Genomic DNA, 25,738 nt, shown 5'->3' with positions numbered 1-25,738 from the left:
CAGGGAAAACCTTCCCAAGGAGGTAAAAGAAGAAGCTCCCAGGGGGTGTAACCCTCCTCCAGCCACAATACACAGCAATGCAGGAGAGGACAGCCACAGATAGGAGGAGGGTGGGGGGAGAAGTGAGGGGGTCACACTCACGGCATGTCGCGAAGTCTGGGGGACAGACAGCTGTATTCAATCTTAGCTGGGCGCCGCGTGCACCGCTATATCCCTTCCCCCCGGGAACATCCCCCTCAAACTTCCGTTCCGCCCTCCCCCCGCTGCCCACCCGTCAGTGATATTCCTCCAGGCTCTTAGAACCACACACAGTACTGTAGTTTATAAAAAAGAATAAACGTTCCAATCTTCTCCGCGTCGCTTCAGCTCTATGTGAGAGCAGTCGATGCAAGCGTGACAGGGATTGGGCGAGGTGCCCCGGCCTGAAGCGGCCATCTTTGTTTTGGGAAACACAGAGTCATTTCCGGGCCCGCGTTCCCTTGGTAACGGGACAGCCAGCGGTGGACACAGAGGCTCGGGGAGCGGACAGTGAGGTGAGGGAGACCTGCTTGGGGGGTGTTGGGATGGGGGAGAGTATATATTGTTTCTGTCTGCCTTGGGCCCCTAGGGGCCACACTGTCCTGCCAGGCTCCTCTGTGGAGTGTATGGCTCCTTGTCATAGAATTGCTGTATGTCTGATAAAAAAGATAATTCCATAAGCTGGAAAGTCTATTGAAACCCCAAAAATATCATATGGCATTAATTTTCTTCTTTTCAGGCCCTTTCCTTTTTTTTTCCTCCCAGAAACGCACTTCCTGTCCGCGGGTGACACCGCTCACTCGCCCCTTATCTGTGAAGGAGCAGCGTTGTCACCCCAAGGTTCCGTTCACACCTGTGCGTTTATTGCTTGTTGCAGAAATGCACTGCAGTCCATTTAACATTGTTTCCTATGGGACGCGTTCACATCTATGCTTTCTTCAGCCGCTGCGTTTTTGGTAAGGATGAGCTCCAGCGTGTTCGTGTAGCACACGTGCAGAGCCCGCCAGGAAGTCGGCATGGCGCTGCGCTAATCACAACCAGGGAGACATTTCCCGATCTCTGCAGCCGAGCATCAGGACATTGTCTCCCTGGCTGTGATTAGCACAGCGCCGTGCAGACTTCCTGGCGGGCTCTGCACGTGTGCTACACGAACACGCTGGAGCTCATCCTTAGTTTTTGGAAAGGGCGAGGGACTTTTCTGTAACCGCATTGTACGTCGGATCAGGGATTCTATTTTGTGGGCGTGCATGCGCTCCCATTGGCCAGTGGTTAATGCATAGAATGCATGAGATTTGGTTAAAAACTGTTTTTTTTTGCTAGAAAATTACTCAGAACCCCCAAACATTATACATTTTTTTTTCTAACACCCTAGAGCAGGGGTCTCCAAACTTTCTAAATAAAGGGCCAGTTCACTGTCCTTTAGACTTTATGGGGGCCGCACTGTGGCCATTGGGAGTACAAAATGTCCCAATGTCAGTGACAGTCCCCAATGTCATTAACCACTTCCTTACTGGGCACATAAACCCCCTTCGTGCCCAGGCGAAATTTCAGCTTCCGGCACTGCGTCGCTTTAACTGACAATTGCGCGGTCGTGCGACGTGGCTCCCAAACAAAATTGACGTCCTTTTTTCCCCACAAATAGAGCTTTCTTTTGGTGGTATTTGATCACCTCTGCGGTTTTTATTTGTTGCGCTATAAACAAAAAAAGAGCGACAATTTAAAAAAATATATATATATTTTTTTTACTTGTTGCTATAATAAATATCCCAATTTTTTTTAAAAAAAAACTTTTTTTTTTCTCAGTTAAGGCCGATACGTATTTTTCGACGTATTTTTGTAAAAAAAAAAAAACGCAATAAGTGACTGGTTTGCGCAAAAGTTATAGCGCCTACAAAATGGGAAACAGAATTATGATTTTCTTTTTATTATTTTTTTTTTTACTAGTAATGGCGGCGATCTGCGATTTTTATTGGGACTGCGATATTGTGGCGGACGTATCGGACACTTTTGACACCAATTTGGGACCATTCACATTTATACAGCGATCAGTGCTATAAAAATGCACTAATTACTGTATAAATGTGACTGGCAGGGAAGGGGTTAACACTAGGGGGGTGAGGAAGGGGTTAAATGTGTAACCTGGGTGTGTTCTAACTGTGTGGGGGAAGGGGGACTGACTGGGGGAGGTGACCGATGCTGTGTCCCTATGTACAAGGGACACAGATCGGTCTCCTCTCTCCCCCGACAGGACATGGATCTCTGTGTTTACACACAGAGATCCACGTCTTGTCCCTGTAGCCGCCGATCCCGAGTGCCTGGCGGACATCGCGGCCGCCAGGCACGCGCATCGGCATCTCAGCGATGCGGCGGGCGCCGCTGACGGCGGCGCTCGCGCGCCCCCCAGTGGCCTGGCGTGGCGCAGGCCGTAAAAACACGGCCTGTTAGAGAAGTAGAACCACCCTGCGGCCGTACAAAGTCGTACGGCCGTCGGGTAGTGGTTAAGGAAGAATTGTGCCCCAACATTAGTGTAGCGCCCCCTTGCTTTCAGCATGGGCACTACGCTAAAGTTAATGGGGAATGGGAGAGTTACTTTGCTCCCGATCATAATTTGTTATCAAGCCAGATCATTGGGAGGAATTGTGCCCTAACATTGGTTTCATTGGGCCCCATTGTTGGTGTCACTTGGAGGAATTGTGCCCATTGTTGGTGTTGTTTGTAGGAACCCTGCCCCATAATTGGTGTCATTGGGAGGAATTGTGCCCTTCATCGGTGACAGTGAATCAAATAGCACCCCAAGGGCCGGTAAAAAGCAAGCAAAGGGCCGCAGTTTGGAGACCACTGCCCTAGAGAATAAAATGGTGGTTGTTGTAATACTTTTTGTCACATTGTATTTGCGCAGCGGTCTTACAAGCGCACTTTTTTTGAAAAAAAAAACACTTTTTTGAATTAGAAAATGAGACAACAGTAAAGTTAGCCCATTTTTTTTTTATATATATTGTGAAAGATGATGTTACGCCGAGTAAATTGATACCCAACATGTCACACTTCAAAATTGTGGAATGGCGACAAACTTTTCTCTTAAAAATCTCCATAGGCCACATTTAGAAAATTCTACAGGTTGCATGTTTTGAGTTGAGCCTCGTACACACGATCGGATTTCCATCGGCCAAATCCGAGGAACTTTGTCCAAATAGCCGTGAACTTGTTCTGCATACAGACGGCAGAACTTTTTCAGCCAACATACATGAAATTAGGGGGTAGATTCAGAAATAATTTACGTCGGCGTATCTATTGATACGCCGCGTAAATTCTAATCTGCGCCGGCGTATCTTTTTTCTGTATTCAGAAAACAAGATACGCCGGAATTTGGCTAAGATCCGACTGGCGTAAGTCTCTTACGCCGTCGTATCTTAGTTGCATATTTACGCTGGTCGCTAGGTGCCGCTTCCGTCGATTTACGCGAGGAATATGTAAATTAGGTAGATACGCCGATTCAGAAACGTACGTCTGCCCGGCGCATTTTTTTACGTCGTTTGCGTAAGGCTTTTTCCGGCGTAAAGTTACCCCTCATAAAGCAGGGGTAAGTCATGTTAAGTATGGACGTCGGAAACGACCGAACAGCGTCGTATTTTACGTCGTTTACGTAAGTCCGCGAATACGGCTGAACGGAAGTTACGTTGACGGCGTAATTTGGAGCATGCGCACTTGGAAACGTTTACGAACAGCGCATGCGCCTTTCGTAAAAAAAACGTTGAATACGTGGGGTCACAATAAATTTTAATAAAGCACGCCCACATCATCCACATTTGAATTAGGCGGGCTTACGCCAGACCACATACGTAACTTAGGGCGCAAGTTCTTTATGAATACGGAACTTGCGCCCTAAGTTACGGCGGCGTAACGTATCTGAAATACGTTACGCCCGCGGATAGATACACAATTGTATCTGCATCCGGACCTTGGTGTTTTTTAATCTCTTTAGTGCTACCCTTTGGGCAACATCGGCTAATGTTGTCTTATGATTAGCATTGGTTCGGAGCGAATGCGCGTTTGTACTTTGGATTTTTTTCCAACGGACTTCTGTACACACGATCGGATGATCCGACAAGACACATTTGTTGTTGGATTTTTTTTTTTTTTTTTTTTAAACTCTTTGAAAAAGGACATCAATTTTGTTTGGTAGCCACGTCGCACGACCGCGGAATTGTCAGTTAAAGCGACGCAGTGCCGAATTCGCAAAAAATGGCCCGGTCATTGGGCAGCCAAATCCTCCAGGGTTGAAGTGGTTAAAAAAAAAAATGGCGGTCCAATGCCATATTTTGCAGCAAGTGTAAATGAGCTCTAATTGCAGCTGAAATCTCATGTACTGAGGTTTATGCTTGGCTGTTCCATTTTCAGCAGCTAATAATCCACCCATTTTGTTTTAGGCATCACATCCCTTCTTTGCGGCTTATCTGTTTTTGTCTGCTATGTCAGATAATTGTTTTGCTCTTCTCTAGGTGTTTTTCAGTGCACGGCTTTTTTTCTTTCCTGTTTTATTGACTGTTTACAAATAGTAAAAAGAAGGCGACGGTATCCGGCAGGGTTATAAAGAGCGCCGGCTGCGCGTTGTCACAGCATGCTTGTCAGCGGCTTGTAATGACACCAGTTAGCGGCAGGCTGGCTGTGACATCTCTTCCCCATGGGGTCTTTTAATGCTGCAGTAATAGGGAAAGTGTCAGGCATGCAGCGAGCCTAATACAAATCGGCTACTTCATCCATGAGAGACGGTTATTATCGTTCTCTCCCAAGTGTAAAAAAACTTCATCGCTCAGAGGAGGCGCCTTTTTGATTGAAACCTCTGTAGCAGGAATGCAATGAGTCCTGAAGGGGACCGGGTGTATAGCTCCTGCTCGTCGCTGAATGGGACATCATCACATCATTATGCTGCAAGATATTTCAGCAGTTATCCCGATAAAATAATGTTAGGAGCTGTAAGAGCAACAACACAGTGAAAATGACTGTGTCGCCGGCCCGGGCTACTGGAAGTCATAGAAGAGATTTCTCTGTCCCCGCGGGGGTGGCAGGGCTGGAATTTGCAGCCATGGATTCTGTATGGCGGTCGGGAAATACGCCCCAGGCTCATCTAGCATTGCCCTCTTAAGGGCAACAAACATGCCAGTGTGTACATGGAGTCATTAATGCTGACATGAAAGGTAGTAGTCGGGTCACTTAAAGGGCTCCCCCCTCCCCCCCCCATGGCCATCAACGTGGAACTGTGCTGAGTTCAGGGAGTCACTCTTGCAAAGTTAACCTAAAAGTAGTAGTAGATGATTATTATTTAAAGCTGTTCCATATTTCCATGATCAGATTTGACAGATATGTAACTACCTTTTTAAAGAAGAAAAGTATGAAAAATGTAATACAGATCCATAAATACCTGTATTAGCTTCTGCACTGAAAATATGAATAAAATCCCTCTTTTATTTATTGCTTTCCAGCTTTTCTGCTCCTCCCCTGGTAAAAGCCCAATTTGTGGGTGCTACTAATGTTGAAATCATTCAGAGCTTAGTTGCCAAAGCCCTGTGTTCAGTGAACACCCCCGGGGAAGGGAGCATGTCGACTAGAGGGCTCACACCCAGTTATCCTGTTCTACCCCTCTGTCTTTTAATTTGTTGTTTGGATGCAGGTGGCCCCTCCCACCTAGCATCCATGGTTGCTAGAGCGCAAGCGGTCCCTGCAACCTAGCATCCTAGGTTGCTAGAAAGCCAGTGGCTCATGCAGCTAAGCATTCTTGGTTGCTAGGATGCAGGTGGCCCCTGGTGCCTAGTACCCTTGATTGCTAGGACATAGGTGGCCTAGCCTAGATTCCTAGGTTGCTAGGGAGCTGGTGGCTCTTGCAGCTATGCATTCTTGCTTGCTAGGATGCAGGTGGCCCCTGGCACCTAGTGCCCTTTGTTGCTATGAAGCAGACAGCTTCTGCAACCCATTATCTTTGGTTGCTAGGACACAAGTCACCCCTGCTGTGCCTAGCATCCTTGGTTGCTAGCATGCAGGTAGCCCCTGTCACCTAGTCACCGTGGTTGTCAGGACACAGGCAGCGCCTGCTTTCTAGCATTCTTGGTTGCTAGGACGCAGACGGCCCCTGTAACCTGGTGGTGTTCTTGGCTACTAGGACACAGTGTGTAAGACTGAAGGGAAGGTCGAAGTTCCGCTTTAAATGAGGATCTCTTTTAAAGCCCAACTCCATTTACCATCATTAGAAAAATCAAAATGGCTTTCTCACCCGATCTTTTGCCCTGCCCCCTGCAGACTCCCTTGCGATTCAGCGCTGGTTGCATTCCTGGTTAAATGGTGCCCAAAGCCATTCAGCCCACTTCCTATGAGCCCAGGGTGTCAGAGACCACCTAGGAGGGTGGCCTTCATCAGGAAACCATGACAGAGACCGCCTAGGAGGGTGGGCTTTATCAGCAAGCTATGACAGAGACCACCTAGGGGAGTGGGCTTCATCATGAAATCATGACAGACACCACCTAGGAGGGGGAATCATCAGAAAGCCATGACAGACCGCCTAGGAGGGTGGGCTTCATCAGAAAGCCATGACAGAGACTGCCTAGGAGGGGGCATCATTAGGAAGCCATAACAAGTACACCCTAGGAGGGGGCCTCATTAGGAAGCCGTAACAAGTACAGCCTAGGAGGGGGCCTCATTAGGAAGCCATAACAAGTACAGCCTAGGAGGGGGCATCATCAGGAAGCCATGACAGAGACCATCTAGAATAGGGCATCATCAGGAAGCCATGAAAGAGACTGCCTAGGAGGGGGCATCATCAAAAAGCCATGACAGAGACTGCCTAGGTGGGGGCATCATCAGGAAGCCATAACAAGTAAACCCTAAGAGGGGGCCTCATTAGGAAGCCATAACAAGTACAGCCTAGGAGGGGGCATCATGAAAAAGCCATGACAGAGACCGCCTAGGAGGGTGGGCTTCATCAGCTATAACATTGTAACGGTCCTTCCCTAAATATCTGAGCACGTGGCTGAAAGTGATATGCAAATTACAATCAAAGGAAACCCTTAGACCCCTTTCACACTGAAGTGTTTTACCGCGTTACTGCGCTTTAGCGTTAAAAATAGCGCTATTAAAACGCTCATAAAACTCTCTCCATGCATCTCAATGGACCCTTTCACACTGAGTCCTGCAAGCAGCATCTTTGGAGCAGCTTTTGGGTGCTAAAAAAAACGCCCCAAAAACGCCCCTCTCCATTGAAATGAATTGAAATCGCTTTAAAAACGCCTTGCCCTTTCACACTGAGGCACTGCAAAAACGCCCTAAAACATTAGGGTCTTAGCGCTAAACAAACGCTTGAATAACGCTCGAAAAACGCCCCAGTGTGAAAGGGGCCTTAGACATGTAATGAAGCTGATGGGATCACAAAGCAATTCCCAAGATAGACAGCAAACACCACCAGGGAACAAAACACACGGAGGGGATCAAACGGTGCAGATGAGACATCAAAGAAGCAGCTTGTGAAAATGTTATTGCTGCAACATCACAAGACTGCGGCGCCCGGCATGAGCCATGATTAAGCACTAGCTAAGTGCGAAACGCGTCGGCTGTCCTGTTTTGTGGTTGCGGTGACTGTACATGTTCCAGTTTTGAAAATAAAGACAACTTTCGTTTAAAAAGTTTTTCCGGAGTGCGGCTGTCCATTTTCCTCCTCTTTTTGCAGATGCATTGCAGTCCAGGCCGGGTGTCACATTAGATCACATGGCAGGCCATGCACTTGTATGTGCTTCAATTACGTTGGCTGGTGCGTTGTTTAATTATTGCATAGAAAAATAAAACGATAGAATTAAATATTTAATACACCTGTGAGCTCCGATTGGGGGAGGTGACCGATTGGTGTCCCTATGTACAAGGGACACACTATCGGTCTCCTCTCCCTGACAGGATGTGGATCTCTATGTGTACACACACAGATCCACGGTCCTGCTCAGTTACTGGGCAATCGCGGATGCCCGGCGGACATCGCGGACGCCGGGCACGCGCATCGGTTACGCAAGTGGGTGCGCGCTAGCGCCCCCTAGTGGTTTGGGAAGGTGAAGACATCATATGACGTCTGCCCAGAACGAGAGGCTTATCGTCAACGGCGGGCGGCAGGCTAGTGGGTAAAGGTACAGGGTCAAACTGGACACCCAGCATAAGGTACAATGGCAGCAAAGGTGTCCAGTGCGTCCCCCTACCTATATTCCAACAGTACAAACAAATGGCCACTGCCCCCACCTATAACTGGCCTTCGCAGCAATGTATTATGCATGTGCTTGCATTGTGGAGGCTCTCAAAAATGTATAGTCAGGACTGCAGATAATAATGGGGTGCCGTGAAGTGCCCTATGCATGTATTTGCAAATGTGTGCAAATAAAAAAACAACAGTTTTTAACGCAAATTGTTAGACAGGATAATTTGTTTGCAGGCTGATTCGTAAGTTGAGCTTGGAATTTTCATTGGTTTTGTTTTACATGTGTCGCCCTTCCATGCGCTCCTTGCCGTGAAGGCCAGTTATAGGTGGGGGCAATGGCCATTTGTTTCTTCAGGTAAATCATTGTCCAGTCCTGGTTTCTGGCTGGTCAGTCCTGTGATTGTCCGCTCTGGTTTCTGGTTGGGCTTTTGTATGATATCTGGTTCTGGTTTCTGGCTGGTCAGTCCTGTGATTGTCCTCATGGTTTCTGGTTGGGCTTTTGTATGATATCTGGTTCTGGTTTCTGGCTGGTCAGTCCTGTGATTGTCCGCTCATGGTGTCTGGTTGGGCTTTTGTATGATATCTGTTCTGGTTTCTGGCTGGTCAGTCCTGTGATTGTCCGCTCATGGTTTCTGGTTGGGCTTTTGTATATCTGGTTCTGGTTTCTGGCTGGTCAGTCCTGTGATTGTCCGCTCATGGTTTCTGGTTGGGCTTTTGTATGATATCCTGGTTCTGGTTTCTGGCTGGTCAGTCCTGTGATTGTCCGCTCATGGTTTCTGGTTGGGCTTTTGCATGATATCTGGTTCTGGTTTCTGGCTGGTCAGTCCTGTGATTGTCCGCTCATGGTTTCTGGTTGGGCTTTTGCATGATATCTGGTTCTGGTTTCTGGCTGGTCAGTCCTGTGATTGTCCGCTCATGGTTTCTGGTTGGGCTTTTGTATGATTATCTGGTTCTGGTTTCTGGCTGGTCAGTCCTGTGATAGTCTGCTCATGGTTTCTGGTTGGGCTTTTGTATAATTATCTGGTTCTGGTTCTGGTTTCTGGATGGACAGTTGTGTGACCGCCTGGTCCTAGTATCTGGTAGGTCAGTTGTATATTGCTTGTGCTTTCTGGTTGGACAGCTGTATGATTGTCTCATCCTGGTTTCTGGCTGGTCAGTTGTATGATTGGCCGGTCCTAGTTCTGACTAACAATATTTTTGTCATTTTGCAGAATGGAGAGTCTTTATGGAAGTGCCACGTCTCTTACAAACAGAAGGTTCCCCTCTGAAGAGCGGATAGAGAGCCAGAAAGCCCAGCAGTATGTGGATGAGAATTTCTATGCATCTTGTCGAGCCGCGTACCTCACCACCTTCAAGACCAGCCTGGAAAACATCACAGACAAAGAGCAGCTGCAATTAGGTACTGGTATTCACAATCCTGTATGGTTAAAGAGAACCTGTCACTGTGTGTGTGTGTGTGTGTGTTGGGTCTCCCTTCAACTATTCCATACTCAACTCATCACTCCTTCTTTGGCTGCCACTGCAACATATCTATTGGGTTTCCAGGTATGGGAAAGCATGTGACCTCCAATATGATGCGGTGCTGAGACCTAGTAGCCAATTGTGACGGTAGTAGAAAATATCCCCGTCAAGCATTCCCTTCTTCCCATAAAAGAAAATCACCCAATATTCCGCGAGTATGAATATCCCTGGAATCGCCGAATAATCCACACATGAGCCAAAGCTTAATGCTGGAACAAGATTCTCTTTAATGGCAGCATTCTGCTAGTTATATACAGTTAACAAGCTAATCATCAATCAAAGAACAATGAAATCTCCACCCCTTTTTCACACACTGGGGGCTTCCATACAAATTATAGGTAGACACTCTGGTGCCGACCCTGACAAGACACATTTCTTAAGGGTAAACACAGGTCTTCTTCACACACACAATAGATCAATTAACCTTTAGAATAGAGAGCTGACTGGTGATGGGACACTAGCATTTCAACAGTCTGTTATGCAGAGGAATGAGTCACTCGGGTCCACATGAAATCACCTTCTACACATAACACACAGACATTAAAATAGCAGGGAGAGAATTAAACTGAAGCATATAGGCAATTGCATAAAAGTCCTTCACACCAATCGCTAGGGCCAAATACTCTAATATGACAGAGGGGAGAGGGGGATGGGACATCACCGCCCCCTCTGTGGTCTGACACCAGCTGACAGCGGATATTTGGTGGCATCATCATCATCATCAGAGGAAGTTGCAGTTGGGGAGTGTTGAAGAGGGAAGCATAAAGTGGTCAGGGAGAGGACTTTACAAAGACGTTGTCACCTCACACTGAATGGGCAAGGTCATGTTTACAAAGGAAACAATTTTGGTGATAATTTAACCTCTTTTCACCCACGTAACGCATATGCCTTAACGCCAACACACTGCAGATATGTGCCCATGGGTGCCCAAGGTTTCTGTGCTGAGAGCGCACTTACGGCTTATTTCATGGTCTTAACGGTGTACTATGCCTGCTTAGGCTCCTTTGACACTGGGGCGGGGTTGTGTCGGCGGTAAAGCACCGATATTTTTAGAGGAGCTTAACCGTCAATTTTGCAGTGCTATTCGGCCGGTAGCGGGGGCGCTTCTGCCCCCGCTACTGGCCAAGAAAGGGTTAAACCCACCGAAAAGCGCCTCTGCAGAGGCCCTTTGCCGACGGTATAGCTGCGGTGCCCATTGATTTCAATGGGCAGGAGCAGTGGAGGAGCAGTATACACACCGCTCCAAATATGTGGCTGGCAGGACTCCTTTTTTACAGACCTGCTAGCGCACCGCTCCAGTGTGAAAGCCCTCGGGGCTTTCACACTGGAGAGACAGCAGCGGCTGTTTCAGGGTGCTTTGCAGGCGCTATTTAGGGAGGGAGGGGAGGGGGAGAGATGAACTTCTTTCCGGCGCCACGGAGCCCCGGGAGGAAGTGGGAGCTGGGTGCCTCTAAAAGGAGGGTAGGCGCTGCACCCCCAAAAAATGACATGCCAAATGCGGCATGTCAGGGGTCACTTAAAGCAGAAGTTCCATTTTAATTAATTTCAACGGCCAGAATAAATTATTATTCTGGCCAACGTAATCAACCACTTCAATACCAGTCACGTTTACCCCCTTCCTGCCCAGGCCAGTTTTCAGGTTTCAGCGTGTTTGCACTTTGAATGACAATTGCGCGGTCATGCGACACTGTACTCGTATAACATTTCTAAAACAATTCACACACATGGAGCTTTTTTTATGGTTTTTAAGCACAGCTGGGTTTTTTATTTTTTGCTAAATAAACAAAAAAAGGGCAAAAACTTTGGAGAAAAAAAGTGTTCTTCGTTTCTGTTATAAAATCTTGCAAATAAATAATCTTTCTTCATAAATTTAGGCCAAAATGTATTCTGCTACATTTCTTTGGTGAAAATAAGCCAAATCGGTGTATATTATTTAGTCTGTAGGAAAGTTATAGAATCCACTATGTGATATATATCTGAAAATCGATCAATCTTGATGTACCGACGACCGATCACATTTCTTGAGGCTCAAAAATGCCAGGACTAAACAAATGATCCCCTTTTAAAAAGTAGTCAGTCTAAGGTATTTAGTAAGAGGTATGGCGTGTTTTTTTGAAGTTGTAATTTTAAAAAAAAAATTGGGGAAAATTAAGAAAAAAATATGTTTTTTTTTTTTTTTTTTCACGTCTTGATTTATTTTATTTTTCACATTCTGCAGCACAGCATAATCATATAACTGGTGTGGCAGTGACAAGGGACACCGACTGGTGACTGTATGTAAAAAAAATAAAAATCCTGATCAACTCCACAGAGTGGTACAGTGTTACTATTGCATTGCTCTGGTCACAGTTTGTAAAAAAAAAAAAAAATAAAAATAATACACATTTTTTTAAAGGAATACAAAATGTATTACTGGTGACAGTGGGCCAGATTCAGGTAGAATTGCGGCGGCGTAACGTATCGTAGATACGTTACACCGCCGCAAGTTTTCATCGCAAGTGTCTGATTCACAGAGCACTTGCAATGAAAACCTACGCCGGCGGCCTCCGGCATAAGCCCGCGTAATTTAAATGGGCGTGTGCCATTTAAATTAGGCGCGCTCCCGCGCCGGACCTACTGCGCATGCTCAGTTTCGAAATTCCCGCCGTGCTTTTGCGCGAAGTGACGTCATTTTTTCGAACGGTGACGCGCGTAGCGTAATTCCGTATTCCCGGACGGCTTACGCAAACGACGTGAATTTTTAAATTTCGACGCGGGAACGACGGCCATACTTTATACAGCACATACGTGTGCTGTGTAAAGTTAAGGCACCCAAAACGACGACTAACTTTGCGACGGGAAACTAGACTAGCGGCGACGTAGCGAATTCGAAAAACCGCCGTAACTCCTAATTTGCATACCCAACGCTGATTTATGACGCGAACTTCCCCCAGCGGCGGCCGCGGTACTGCATCCTAAGATCCGACAGTGTAAAACAATTACACCTGTCGGATCTTATGGATATCTATGCGTAACTAATTCTATTGAAATTCTATTCATGAAATGACATTAACATGTTTCTGCCAACATAACTCATACATGCAGCATCAAAAGAGGGTGGGTTGTGTTACCCACACACTGCACATATTCCCTCACTGTGGGCTCCCAGCCTGAGTTACTTTTGATGTCAAATTTTGATTTAGTTTTAGTACTAGTCTTTTACTAAAGTTCCATTGTAATTGTAGTCCTATTTAAGTCATCTGAATTGTTTTGATTTTAGTCGTATTTGGTCGACTAAAATCTGCAGTACATTTTAGTCAACCAAAATAATTTTACCCTACTAAAATCATTTTACTCGACAAAAATCGAATGGGTAAGTTAAATTGTAATGCATTATTTTAAGCATTTTTCTAGAATTTTCAAACTCATTATATACTCCTGGATTTCCAAAAAATCTAATAATTGCAAACAACGCTCTGGATGGTCTCAGAAGGCCTGCAATGCACAGTGAGTGCTCTGGATGGTCTGAGAAGGCCTGTAATGCGCATTACTCTGGACGAGAGGTCTGTAACGCACAGTGCTCTGGATGGTGGTCTGAGGAGGTCTGTAATGCACAGTGCTCTGGATGGTGGTCTGAGGAGGTCTGTAAATGCACAGTGCTCTGGATGGTGGTCTGACGAGGTCTATAACATACCTCCCAACCAGCACGGATTCTTGCGGAAACTTCCCGCACAGGCTGCATCCTCCCGTGGCCGGGTTAATTTTCCCTCACAGGAAGCTGTGCAAGAAGGAGGAGCACGGGGTCTGAGGGGAGACATACACAGCTGTGCACAGGCGAGGTGATCAGCTGCACCCCCGCTTAATATCCGGTGTGATGGGAGACATGCGCAGGTAAGATACAACTTTGAAAAGCGCCCCCCCCGCTGAACAACTCTAATCCGGTCCGACCCGCGGCAACCTCAATACCCCCCCCCCCCCCCCCCCGCTCAACAACTCGAATCCGATCCGACCCGCGGCATCCCCCCCCGGTCAGCAACGTCAATGACAAATGTAAAGAATGTCCCGCAGTGAATTTTTTAAATGTTGGGAGGTATGCTGTAATGCACACAGCTCTGGACCAGGGGTCTGAGGAGGACTGTAATGCTGCACAGTGCTCTGGATGGTGGTCTGAGGAGGACTGTAATGCACTGTGCTCTGCCCTGTGGTCTGAGGAGGCCTGTAATGCACAGTGGTCTGAGGAGGCCTGTAATGCACAGTGCTCTGGATGGTGGTCTGAGGAGGCCTGTAATGCTGCACAGTGCTCTGGCACACCACTAAGCACACTACAGTTGCTACCTTGCTTGCTGGGGGGGGGGGACACTTACAGGTGGATCTCAGAGGAAACCAGAAGTTCACGTGGGTAAACGTCCCTCCCTCAATTGACAAAAATCTGGGGTCATTTTCGCTTTGTTTTCGTCACTGGAAATATGTCGCTGACAAAAATTATGATGAAAATAACACTGCTCCTAGCACAGTGACCAAGCTTTCAGAGACGGGTCCTAGTCCACTCTCTAGTAAAGATCGGGATATGGGGGGACTGGCTCCCAATCATGTGACCACTGTGAGAGCCAATCGCCGTCGTCACATCATCATGCAGACCATATATGAGATTTAGGTGATTGGGTTTAGATCTACTGGGTGGACTTTCTGCAGTCTCAGATTCTTCTGGAGCCCGTATCTCACTGATTGGTTTTGTTGTTTCTGGATCTGCTCTATAACCGGGACCGGCAATTTAAAAAAGATCCAAGTCCGGGAAAACGCTCCACTTATAGCATGTGACGCGACGTGCTGGAAGGCAGCCAGCACCGCGGGAGTTAAACCGCGCCGTTCTGCCGTGTTGACGGGAAGATAAATCCTGATGACATGTTGGATTTTTTCAGTCGTGATATCCTAATTACGCCATGGCTAGTTTAACAGGCGGTCACATTCAGCAGATGTGCTTAGCCTAATGAAGGCTTTCAACATTATGGCAGGAGATTTTTTTTTTCCTTCCCCCCCCCCCCCCAGCAGCTAATGGCAGGTTCCTCATAATCCCGCTTCAAAAATAGTAGCGGCGAGAACAAATGTTATCTCCTTTCGGCTTGTTATGTCTTTCATCTCTCTCCACGAACCACTTAAGCAATTGACCAATTATTATTCTGCAAAGCGCCGATGTCAAGGTCGCCTAGAACAGGCCCGTTAGAATACCAAATATTTCCCATCGTTAAATGATGATTAAATCTCGATCATCTGCGGGGAAATGTATCCCTGGATCCTGGGTCATGGCGGTTAGGAGGACAGGCGATCCAGGCCCGGTTCTCATGAGACTAAATGAAGGAATGATAATAACGTTGCCAGTATATAATTGACAGAGGATACCGTTACAGGACGAGGGTCACGTTACTAAATACATTTCAGCAAGCTGATTTAAAAAAAAAGTCTGTTGTGCCAAGAACGACATGCTGGGAGTTGTAGTTTGATTAAAAGGTGGAAAAATTATAAATACAGAGTGTAAATAGTGTTAATTTCGTTGATGAAAATATTTTTGGCAACGCAATTAACACTATTTTAGTCAACTAAAATACGACTAAAATTAAAACGATTTAGATGACTAAAATAAACTCAAAATAACTCAACAAAGCCATTAATGTCTAAACCTCTGGCAACAAAAGTTAGTACACCCCTAAGTGAAAATATCCAAATTGGTCCCAATTAGACATTTTCCCTCCCCGGTGTCATGTAAATCGTTAGTGTTACAAGGAGCAGGTGTGTTTAAATTTGGTGTTATCGCTCTCACTCTCTTACTGGTCACTGGAAGTTCAACATGGCACCTCATGGCAAAGAACTCTCTGAGGATCTGGAAAAAAGAATTGTTGCTCTACATAAAGATGGCATAGGCCAGGGACGGCCAACCAGTGGCCCGGGGGCCACATGTGGCCCGCGACCTCCTGTTCTGGAATGGTGGGTTGGCACCCCAGATCGCAGTCTGCTGACCCTCCATACCACAGCATCAGTGTTGTGAATGAAGCTAGTGGTAGAGGAAAGCGGCTGCGGAGCAGAGCCCCATAAGCCGATGCTTCCTCTACAGCGCAGGCTTTTGCCACAGGCGGAGTCTATGGCAAAGTTCAGCTAACCCGCAGGATAGACACAGGTGCACTACGCTGACTCTGTGGTGTGGGTAAACCGCAGCACATCAGTGTGAAAGCAGTCTTATGCCCTTTTCACATGATCAGCCCAACCAAATGGGACCCTCATTTCACCTCTATAGAGCGACAGATGTCTGTTTGCGCCCGCCTACCTCCAAGCCAGAAAACAGAAGAGAATTTGTCCCCTTTCATCTGGGTGGATCGGAGGGCCTATAGAGTAGCCAAGACCTGTCATCCGCTCGCTCCGCTCATTGTGGCCCTTGACTGGTTACCAAGTTGCTTACGTGGCCCTCGTTCTTCAAAAGGTTGGGCACCCCTGGCCTAGGCTATAAGAAGATTGCCAAGATCCTGAAACTAAGCTGCAGCACAGTGGCCAAGACCATATAGCAGTTCCACTCAGAACAGGCCTCGCCGTGGTTGACCAAAGAAGTTGAGGTCACGTGCTCAGCGTCATATCCAGAGGTTGTGTTTGGGAAATATACTTATGAATGCTGCCAGCATTGCTGCAGAGGTTGAAGAGATGGGGGGGTCAGCCTGTCAGTGCTCAGACCATACGCCGTACACTGCATCAAATTGGTCTGCATGGCTGTCGTCCCAGAAGGAAGCCTCTTCTAAAGATGATGCACAAGAAAGCCCACAAACAGTTTGCTGAAGACAAGCAGACTAAGGAAATGGATTACTGGAACCATGTCCTGTGGTCTAATGAGACCAAGATAAACTTATTTGGTGTCAGATGGTGACAGGCGTGTGTGGGGGCAACCAGGTGAGGAGGACTGGCTTGCCTACAGTCAGGCATGGTGGTGGGAGTGTCATGGTGTCATGGTCTGGGGCTGCATGAGTGCTGCCGACACTGGGGAGCTACAGATCATTGAGGGAACCATGAATGGCAACATGTACTGTGACATACGGAAGCAGAGCATGATCCCCTCCCTTCAGAGACTGGGCCGCATGGCAGTATTCCAACATAACGACCCCAAACACCTCCAAGTTGACCACTGCCTTGCTGAAGAAGCTGAGGGTAAAGGTGATGGACTGGCCAAGCATGTCTCCAGACCTAAACCCTATTGATCATCTGTGGGACATCCTCAAACAGAAGGTGGAGGTGCGCAAGTGTAATACTGTAAGGTTTATTTATAAAATCCAAAATTATTACACTTGCATCAAAATCTTTGACATTGTGCAGAAAATAAGCTTCTGATGACGCCCAGTGGGAGAGGTGAAATGCGTCAAGCTAAGGGTATCATGTGAAGGCTGTTTGAACGCCAAGGCAGCGTTTTTTCTGCAAGATTTTAAAGATTTTGATGCAAGTGTAATAATTTGGGATTTTATAAATAAACCTTGCAGTATTACACTATATACCTCTTTCCCTTTATTGCCATACTTTTCTCCAATGGATGTCCGTTGACCATGTAAACTTGGAGGATCCAGGACACCTGTATGGTTCTAAACATAGACTGGTGGAAGATAGGAGTCCATTCCATACGAGCCCCAATCGATGACGGGAGATACCATTTTCATGCATAATTACAGGCATATTTAAAGCGGAGTTCCGGCCACAATTTCACTTTTTATATATAAATACCCCGGTAATACACAAGCTTAATGTATTCTAGTAAAGTTAGTCTGTAAACTAAGGTCCGTTTTGTTAGGTTGTTACAGCATTTAGACACTTTATAAAATAGAAATTGACTGGGGCCATCCTAAGTGTAGGCATCATGAAGCCAGACTGTATGACTTCCTGGATTTCAGCCTTGCAGATCTCGCACATGCTCAGTGCTGCACAAGTCCCAGTCACATGATTCTTTGAGACTGGGGAGTGCACAGACTCCTGCAAAGTTACACCCACTACATTCCCAGGAGTCTGTGTGGTGTAGGTTAGGAAGCTTAAGCACCTAGGTGCAGGAAGAGGGAAGATTAACTATTCTGCCTAGCAACAACACTTTGAAGGCATCTAAAAAAAAAAAAAAAAATTCTTAAAGGACTAATGACATTTTTTTAAAACTACTGATGTAATGTTATATTTATGGGTGGAACTCCACTTTAAAGCTTTTTTCTGGTGAGTGGGGACCCAGGAGGGGAGAACGGAAAGTTATCTGAGAAATATTTCACTTGTCACAAGCCCAGCACATCATATTTCATGGACTTTAAATGATTGCACTTTATTTATTTGCACTGTATTAGCATTGATCACTTTTTATGTCATCATAGATGTTGGAATAGGTATTTGAATAGTAGATGTCATATTGTTTTAAAATGTATTTATTATTTTAAAAATATTGAAAAGAAAATACATTTAAATTTTTTTCTGTAACGTGACAAAATGTCAAATTTCAAGGGGTATGAGATATATATATATATATATATATATATATATATATATATATATATATATATATAATATATATATATATATATATATATATATATATATATATATATATATATATATATATATATATATATATATATATATATATATATATATGTATGTGATGTTTTACTCGACATGTTTCCTGCACCTTGCACACTTAATTAAATATTTCCCCTCTCTCTCTCTCTCTCTCTCTCTCTCTCTCTCTCTCTCTCTCTCTCTCTCTCTCTCTCTCTCTCTCTCTCTCATTCTCATTCGCTCGCTCTTGCTCTCTGTTTCTCTTTTTCTCTCTTTCTCTCTTTCTCTCTTTCTCTCTTTCTCTCTTTCTCTCTTTCTCTCTTTCTCTCTTTCTCTCTTTCTCTCTTTCTCTCTTTCTCTCTTTCTCTCTTTCTCTCTTTCTCTCTTTCTCTCTTTCTCTCTTTCTCTCTTTCTCTCTTTCTCTCTTTCTCTCTTTCTCTCTTTCTCTCTTTCTCTCTTTCTCTCTTTCTCTTTTTCTCTTTTTCTCTTTTTCTCTCTCTACAGTTCTCCAACAGGCGGGACGTAACTTATCAAAGAGGACTCTCAGCAAGTACTGGACTGCAAAGACCAAGGAATTAAACTTTGATGATTTCTGTGCCATCGTTAAAAAAGAGAAACCTGCCGCAAAGGCTGACCTGATAAAAGCCTTCAGAAAAATGGATCCTGGGAACAAAGGATACGTTTTACATGATGACCTGTATAAAGTCCTCACCACAGTATGTACTGTAACTCCTTCAAAGGTTCCATTGTTAGAGCAGGCCTATAGTTGCGTGCTCCGATAAATGTATGTTTCCAATCTCTCTGGGGTAATAGAGGTGTAACTAGAACCTTCAGGGCCCCAGTGCGAAAAGCCATGAAGAGCCCCCTGACCGCTTGGGCCCTTTATATCGGTCCTGGGGCCCCTTTCTGTCTGAGCTTGGGGTCCTTCCCTCTGAGCCCAGGGCCCCTTTGCTCCTGTCCCCGGTGCTCTTTTTAAGCCCTGATTCACACTGCTGCGACTTATCATGCAACTTGCGACATATAAAGTCGCATAACAAGTCAAAACCCGTTCATATCAATGGATGCCTTCTTAATCAAGGGGTCTCAAATCACTTGGACAAAAAAAAGGTTCCTGCACTACTTTACTTCGACTTCTGTGCAATTTGACTGCAAGGGGTCTCGAGTCACGGCGACAAAAAAAAAAGTTCCTGCACTACTTTACTTCGACTTTGGTGCTATTTGATTGCAAGGTTAAATCGCAAAAGTTGCAAGCAACTCCCAGTGAAGTTGCGAACAAGTTGCACGCCTTCGGTATTGCAGCAGGGTGAACCGAACTTTATGGTCCCGCAGTGGCAACCTTTCACATGTTCTGCGGGCCTTCTTCCTGCCTCCTTGGGGCGCCCCACAGTGGTGAAACGCCAGGGCCTAGACCCATATGCAACCTTTGCGACCCTGGTACTTTCACCACTGGGCGGGGAATAGATTAATACAGCTAGCCAAGAAAATCTGCTGCTGGGGATTCCCACATTAGTTGGTCACATGACCGGATGGCAGACTTGGCTCATGTGGCCATTAAGTATATTAAAATAAAATGTTTAGCACATATTTTCTTTTTCTTTGTTATGGTCAGAACAATATTGTAAAATATCTTTCTTTAACCCTTTTTACGAACGGCCCAACACATATGTGTGGCGGCAAAAGGGTGGGCTTTAACGCTCGCAAGCCACACATAAAGGGACACCAGGGAGGGCAGGAAGGGGTTAAAGCAGTGGCGACTGGTGCTCAATTTTTTTGGGGGGACGCAAACCATCAAAAAAAAAACGCATCAATTGCAGCCTCACTGTGCCCATCAATTGCAGCCTCACTGTGTCCATCAATTGCAGCCTCACTGTGCCCATCAATTGCAGCCTCACTGTGCCCATCAGTTGTCGACACTGTGGCCGTAAAATGCCGTCAGTTTGCCCTGTAAAATGCTGTCAGTTTGCCCCGTAAAATGCTGTCAGTTTGCCCCGTAAAATGCTGTCAGTTTGCCCCGTAAAATGCTGTCAGTTTTGCCCCGTAAAATGCTGTCAGTTTTGCCCCGTAAAATGCTGTCAGTTTTGCCCCGTAAAATGCTGTCAGTTTTGCCCCGTAAAATGCTGTCAGTTTTGCCCCGTAAAATGCTGTCAGTTTTCCCCCGTAAAATGACGTCCGTTTGCCCTGTAAAATGCCGTCCGTTTGCCCTGTAAAATGCCGTCCGTTTGCCCTGTAAAATGCCGTCCGTTTGCCCCGTAAAATGCTGCCAGTTTGCACCGTAAAATGCTGCCAGTTTGCCCTGTAAAATGCCATGAGATTACCCCATCAAATACCGCTATTTTGCCCCCCCCGCCCGGCACTTGCCTTTCTCGGGTCAGCTATTCTCCTCTACGCTCCTTCGATGTCTTCTCCTGCCCTCGATGTCGCTTTAGCCAATCAGGTGACCGGTAACCAGACCCGGTGAACCTGATTGGCTGAGACGCGGGTCAGCGTTAACCAGGGAACGCACACCTTGTGCGCCCTCGGGCTAACCATTTGTAAGCCGATTAGAGCCCTTAGGCTGTAATCGGGAAGCCGCTGGCTCTGATAGACACTTCCAAAACACACCCACCACTGTTATTCAGATGGCCGGCGCTCAACAGGGGGGCGGCCACCTGAATAGTGGGCGGCAGTGGCGAAAATACATAGATTCATGCAATGCACAAATCTATGTATTGTTGAGCGACGGGTGCGAATCTATGTATTGTTGAGCGACGGGTGCAGAAGAGAGGGGCGGCGCTCCTGCGCCCACTATGTGCACTCATCACACCTATATGAGCTTGTTGGACATCCCATTCCCAAAACAATGGAAATGGCCCCACATTGTGATTCAAACAGCTTTCACTCTTCTGGGAAGACTTTTCTCAACATTTAGGAGTGTGTCTGTGGAAATTTCTGCCCTTTCTATAGTGCGTATGCGATGACATTGGCGCAAGCGTATATATCAAATATCTCCTAAACTGTACAGTACCTACAGGTAAACCTTATTATAGGCTTACCTGTAGGGAAAAGTGGCTATATAGGGTTTACAACCACTTTAAAGTAAAGCAGTGCCAAAAAGCAAAAAATAGCCTGGTCATGAAAGTAAAAGTAAAGTAAATCTTCCAGAGGGCAAGTGGTTAAAGGGTTAGTTCACCATTTCAAAAAATGTAAAAGGTGAAATAACACCCTACACCCCCCGATCCCCTCTGCACTTACCACTGTGGGTAATAGAGTTTTACAGTCCATGCAGCCTGGTGCGGCGGTCCCCTGGTTTCAAAACGCATTGTTCAATCTTTTTTTCCCCAAGGAATGCCAGGGCGGTTCAGAGCCGTTCTCATTGGTCAATGCTGGCACGTGACTGCGCTGACCAATCAGAACCGAAAAGGAAGAACAGCACGGTTTTTGAACCCGAGGACTGCTGCACCGGGCTTCGTGGATGGTGAAGCTGTACCGCTCATGGAGCTAGGTGGAGTGGGAACCAGAGGGGTGGGAACAAGGGCGGATCCAGAGTCTAGTCTCGGGAGGGGCACTGCCAGAAAATAAGGTGTTGCTTACAGAACTCATTTAGGTGTCCGGTGTGTCCGCTGCAATGTTGCAGTACCACTAAAAAATCAATGATCGTCGCCATTACTAGTAAAAAATATTTAAATATAAATGCCATAAATCTATCCCATAGTTTGTAGACGATTGTCAGGGACTGCAGGCATGGTACAAGAGATGGTCAGAGACTGCAGACGTGGTACAAGAGATGGTCAGAGACTGCAGACGTGGTACAAGAGATGGTCAGAGACTGCAGACATGGTACAAGAGATGGTCAGAGACTGCAGACGTGGTACAAGAGATGGTCAGAGAATGCAGACATGATACAGGAGATGGTCAGAGACTGCAGACGTGGTTCAAGGGATGGTCAGAGACTGCAGACGTGGTACAAGGGATGTCAGAGACTGCAGACGTGGTACAAGGGATGGTCAGAGACTGCAGACGTGGTACAAGGGATGGTCAGAGACTGCAGACATGGTACAATGAATGGTCAGAGACTGCAGATGTGGTACAAGAGATGGTCAGAGACTGCAGACATGGTACAAGAGATGGTCAGAGACTACAGACATGGTACAAGGGATGGTCAGAGACTGCAGACGTGGTACAAGGGATGGTCAGAGACTGCAGACATGGTACAAGGGATGGTCAGAGACTGCAGACGTGGTACAAGGGATGGTCATGGTACAAGGGATGGTCAGAGACTGGAGACATGGTACAAGAGATGGTCAGAGACTGAAGACATGGTACAAGAGATCAATGCAGCCTCATCAGTGCCCATCATTGCAGCCTCACTAGTGCCCATCATTGCAGCCTCACTGTACATATGAATGCAGCCCCACTGTATATATGAACGCAGCCCCACTTTTGTATATTAATGCAGTCCCACTTTTTGTATATAAATGCAGTCCCACTTTTTGTATATAAATGCAGTCCCACTTTTTGTATATAAATACAGTCCCACTTTTTGTATATAAATACAGTCCCACTTTTTGTATATAAATACAGTCCCACTTTTGTATATGAATGCAGCCCCACTTTTGTATATGAATGCAGCCCCACTTTTGTATATGAATGCAGCCCCACTTTTGTATATGAATGCAGCCCCACTTTGTATATGAATGCAGCCCCACTTTGTATATGAATGCAGCCCCACTTTTGTATATTAATGCAGCCCCGCTTTTGTCTATGAATGCAGTCGCACTTTGTATATTAATGCAGCCCCACTTTGTATATTAATGCAGCCCCACTTTTGTATATGAATGAAGCCCCACTGAGCATGGCACTCACCATGGCATTGCCTCGATCACACACAGCAGGTATCTCCTCTCCCGATGTGTGCCATGGAACAAACAGGAGCTGTAGGTCTGTGTTGGGCAGGGCAGTGTGCTCTAGCAAGGTCCCCCCCTAGACGGGCTTGTGTGATAGACAAAACACTGATTCAATCAGTGTTCCATCTCCATCTACTATCACACGAGCAGGTCTAGCACAGGCAGCACAGCCGAACACAGACCCAGCTCTCACACACAGCCAGAGATGCCCGGTGTCATACACGCAGGAGAGAGGGGGAGCGCTGCAGTCAGCTACAGCTAAAAGCAGCCTCAGGACAGGCAGCCTACCGGGCTGGGCCAGTCCGGCCCTGGTGATGAGAGAGAGAGAGTGAGAGACTCGGCAGCTGCAGGCACCGCAAAGCAGTTTAAAAAAAAAAAGATTTTTTTTTTTAAAAGCCAATGTGACATGATTGTCTCGGGGGGGGGCAATTGCCCTGTTGCCCCCCCCCCCCCTGGATCCGCCGTTGGGTGGGAAGAGAGTTGGGTGTTCACCTTTTACATTTTTTATGAAAAAGCAAACTACCCCTTTAATGAGAGGAGACTCAGCCTGTCCCGAGCCTTACTATTGGGACAGACTGACCCTGACATTGTTCAGAAGTCAGCCATGAGGTCTTCTGAAAAACATCTAAAAGGTAAGAAAATAATTAGGTATGCTGTGATTGGGAACACATACCATATTTTTCGCTCCATATGACGCACCTAGGTTTTAGAGGAGGAAAACAAGAAGCTAATGGTGTACTATAACATTTAATAAAATATAACAATAATATAATACTACTACTAATACTACCATTGGTGGGTGGTGGACACACAGCAATACCACCCCCCCTCCCCCTATCAAATCAGCTCAGCTACTCTATACCTGGGTGGTGGTGGACACAAAAACCTCCCCCCTTCCCAGATCAGCTCAGGGTGGCAGGGCAGGCACAAACAGCCCTTCAGCCTCTTCTCACACCAGCTCAGGTGACTGGGCGGTGGATACCATGCCAACCCACACCTCCCACCCCCTTATCACCAGCTCACATCAAGCTAGTGTGGTCACGGCGCCGGGGGTGTTCCTGCTGGAGAAAAAAAATACCAAAGGGAGCAGCCAGGGCTCTTGCCACTCCCGGGATGATGTCACTCCGACCTTGGTGCGAACCCCCATAGCGACGCCACTGACACCCCCCCCCCCCCCCATGTGTGGCACCCATGGCGGACTGCCCCCCCCCCTGGTATGCCCCTGCCAGGATGTGCTACACATTATGTCCTCCCCTCTTCTGCCACAGAGAAGCCAAGCGCCGCTATTCTAACACGGCGAGGGGAAGGGGAGGCTGATCAGTATTCGCTCCATAAGACTCACAGACATTTCCCCCCATTTTTTGGGGGGGGATACGTCTTATGGAGCGAAAAATATGGTACCAAACATATAGTGAGGTATTCTCAGATTTGACTGCAAAAGTGGAAGTACAATTTTTTTTTTATTTCAGAATTCTACTTATATAGGTGGATGCTGCATCTGTCCCCCGCCGGGGCTCTAACACTGAGAACTGAGCAATCAAACACCTTCGCTTTGGTTCTCAGAGCTCCCTGAGCAGAGAGCTGGTGGCTTTCAGGAGCGGGCGGCTCAGCCTCTCAGCAGCCGGGAGCCAGATCAGGCATGTAGGTGGATCCTGGCCATATGGTTGCGATTTTTCCCAAACCTGGACAAGATTCTTGCCATCAGCCGACAACGGGCTTTAGCCCACTGTCAGCTGAAAATGTGTCACAGGCGTGCAGAACAAACTGCACTCCTGTCATCCACAGGAGAAGTACAGGCAAACCAACTTTGGCTGAACTAAAGATTATACTTTATATATTTGGTTCAATAAAAAATGAGCTCTGGTTGGACTTGTTTAACTAAAAATGATTATTATAATGGAGGGTCTGGTGAGGGCTCCATCTTACATTGTATGTATTTTTTATGACCAAGAATTTTTAGCATAACATTGATCTGATAATTTTGAATAATTGTCACTTCATAAAAAGAATGTCCTGGAACAGGAAATGGTGCAGAGAAAGGAAACTCGATTAATCAGGGGCACCGAGGACCTCCGCCATGAGAAAAGATGAATTGAATGTATTCACCCTTGAGGAAAGGAAATTAAGGAGGTGTGGGTTATGATCACCTTCTATAAATATATAAATGGCATATACAGAAAATGCAGTGGGAAATTGTGCAGTCTTAGATTAGCTGAAAGAAAGAAGAATTGTATGAGAGTGGAGAAAAGGAGTTTAAAGCACAGTTCCACCCAGAACTGAAACTTCCGCTGATCCGGTCCTCCCCATCCCCCCTCCGGTGTCAGATTTGGCACCTTTCAGGGGGGAGCGGATAACTGTATTTGCTCCCACTTCCGGCGAAAGAGCGCCACAGGGAGCTGCGGTGGCTCAACGCGATTGGCACTGCGCTGACAAGCCATTCACCTCTGCAGCTAGGGGTGCGGATCCCAGTCTCGGCTTCATGTGAATTGAGTTTGGTGGTCTCAGCCCGGCTCCCGGTGGGTGTGCTATGCAGGGTAAGCCTGTGCTTAGTACGCCCACCCCC

At 46.6% G+C, this 25,738-nt stretch overlaps 1 protein-coding gene across 1 annotated transcript in view; it reads left to right on the top strand.

Moving 5' to 3' along the window:
• The first annotated feature begins 370 nt into the window (after positions 1-370).
• The window catches only part of EFCAB7 (EF-hand calcium binding domain 7), an 85,083-nt gene continuing 59,715 nt past the window's right edge, over positions 371-25,738 (top strand). The window contains exons 1-3 of the mRNA XM_040360779.1: positions 371-533; positions 9,451-9,638; positions 18,797-19,008. Of these exons, the coding sequence (XP_040216713.1) occupies positions 9,452-9,638; positions 18,797-19,008 (399 nt within the window). The 5' untranslated portion in view covers positions 371-533; position 9,451. The remainder of the gene's footprint in view (positions 534-9,450; positions 9,639-18,796; positions 19,009-25,738) is intronic.

The sequence above is a fragment of the Rana temporaria genome, chromosome 7 (genome assembly GCF_905171775.1).
Source record: "Rana temporaria chromosome 7, aRanTem1.1, whole genome shotgun sequence".
NCBI lineage: Eukaryota > Metazoa > Chordata > Amphibia > Anura > Ranidae > Rana > Rana temporaria.
This window is presented reverse-complemented; position numbering and strand designations above follow the sequence as displayed.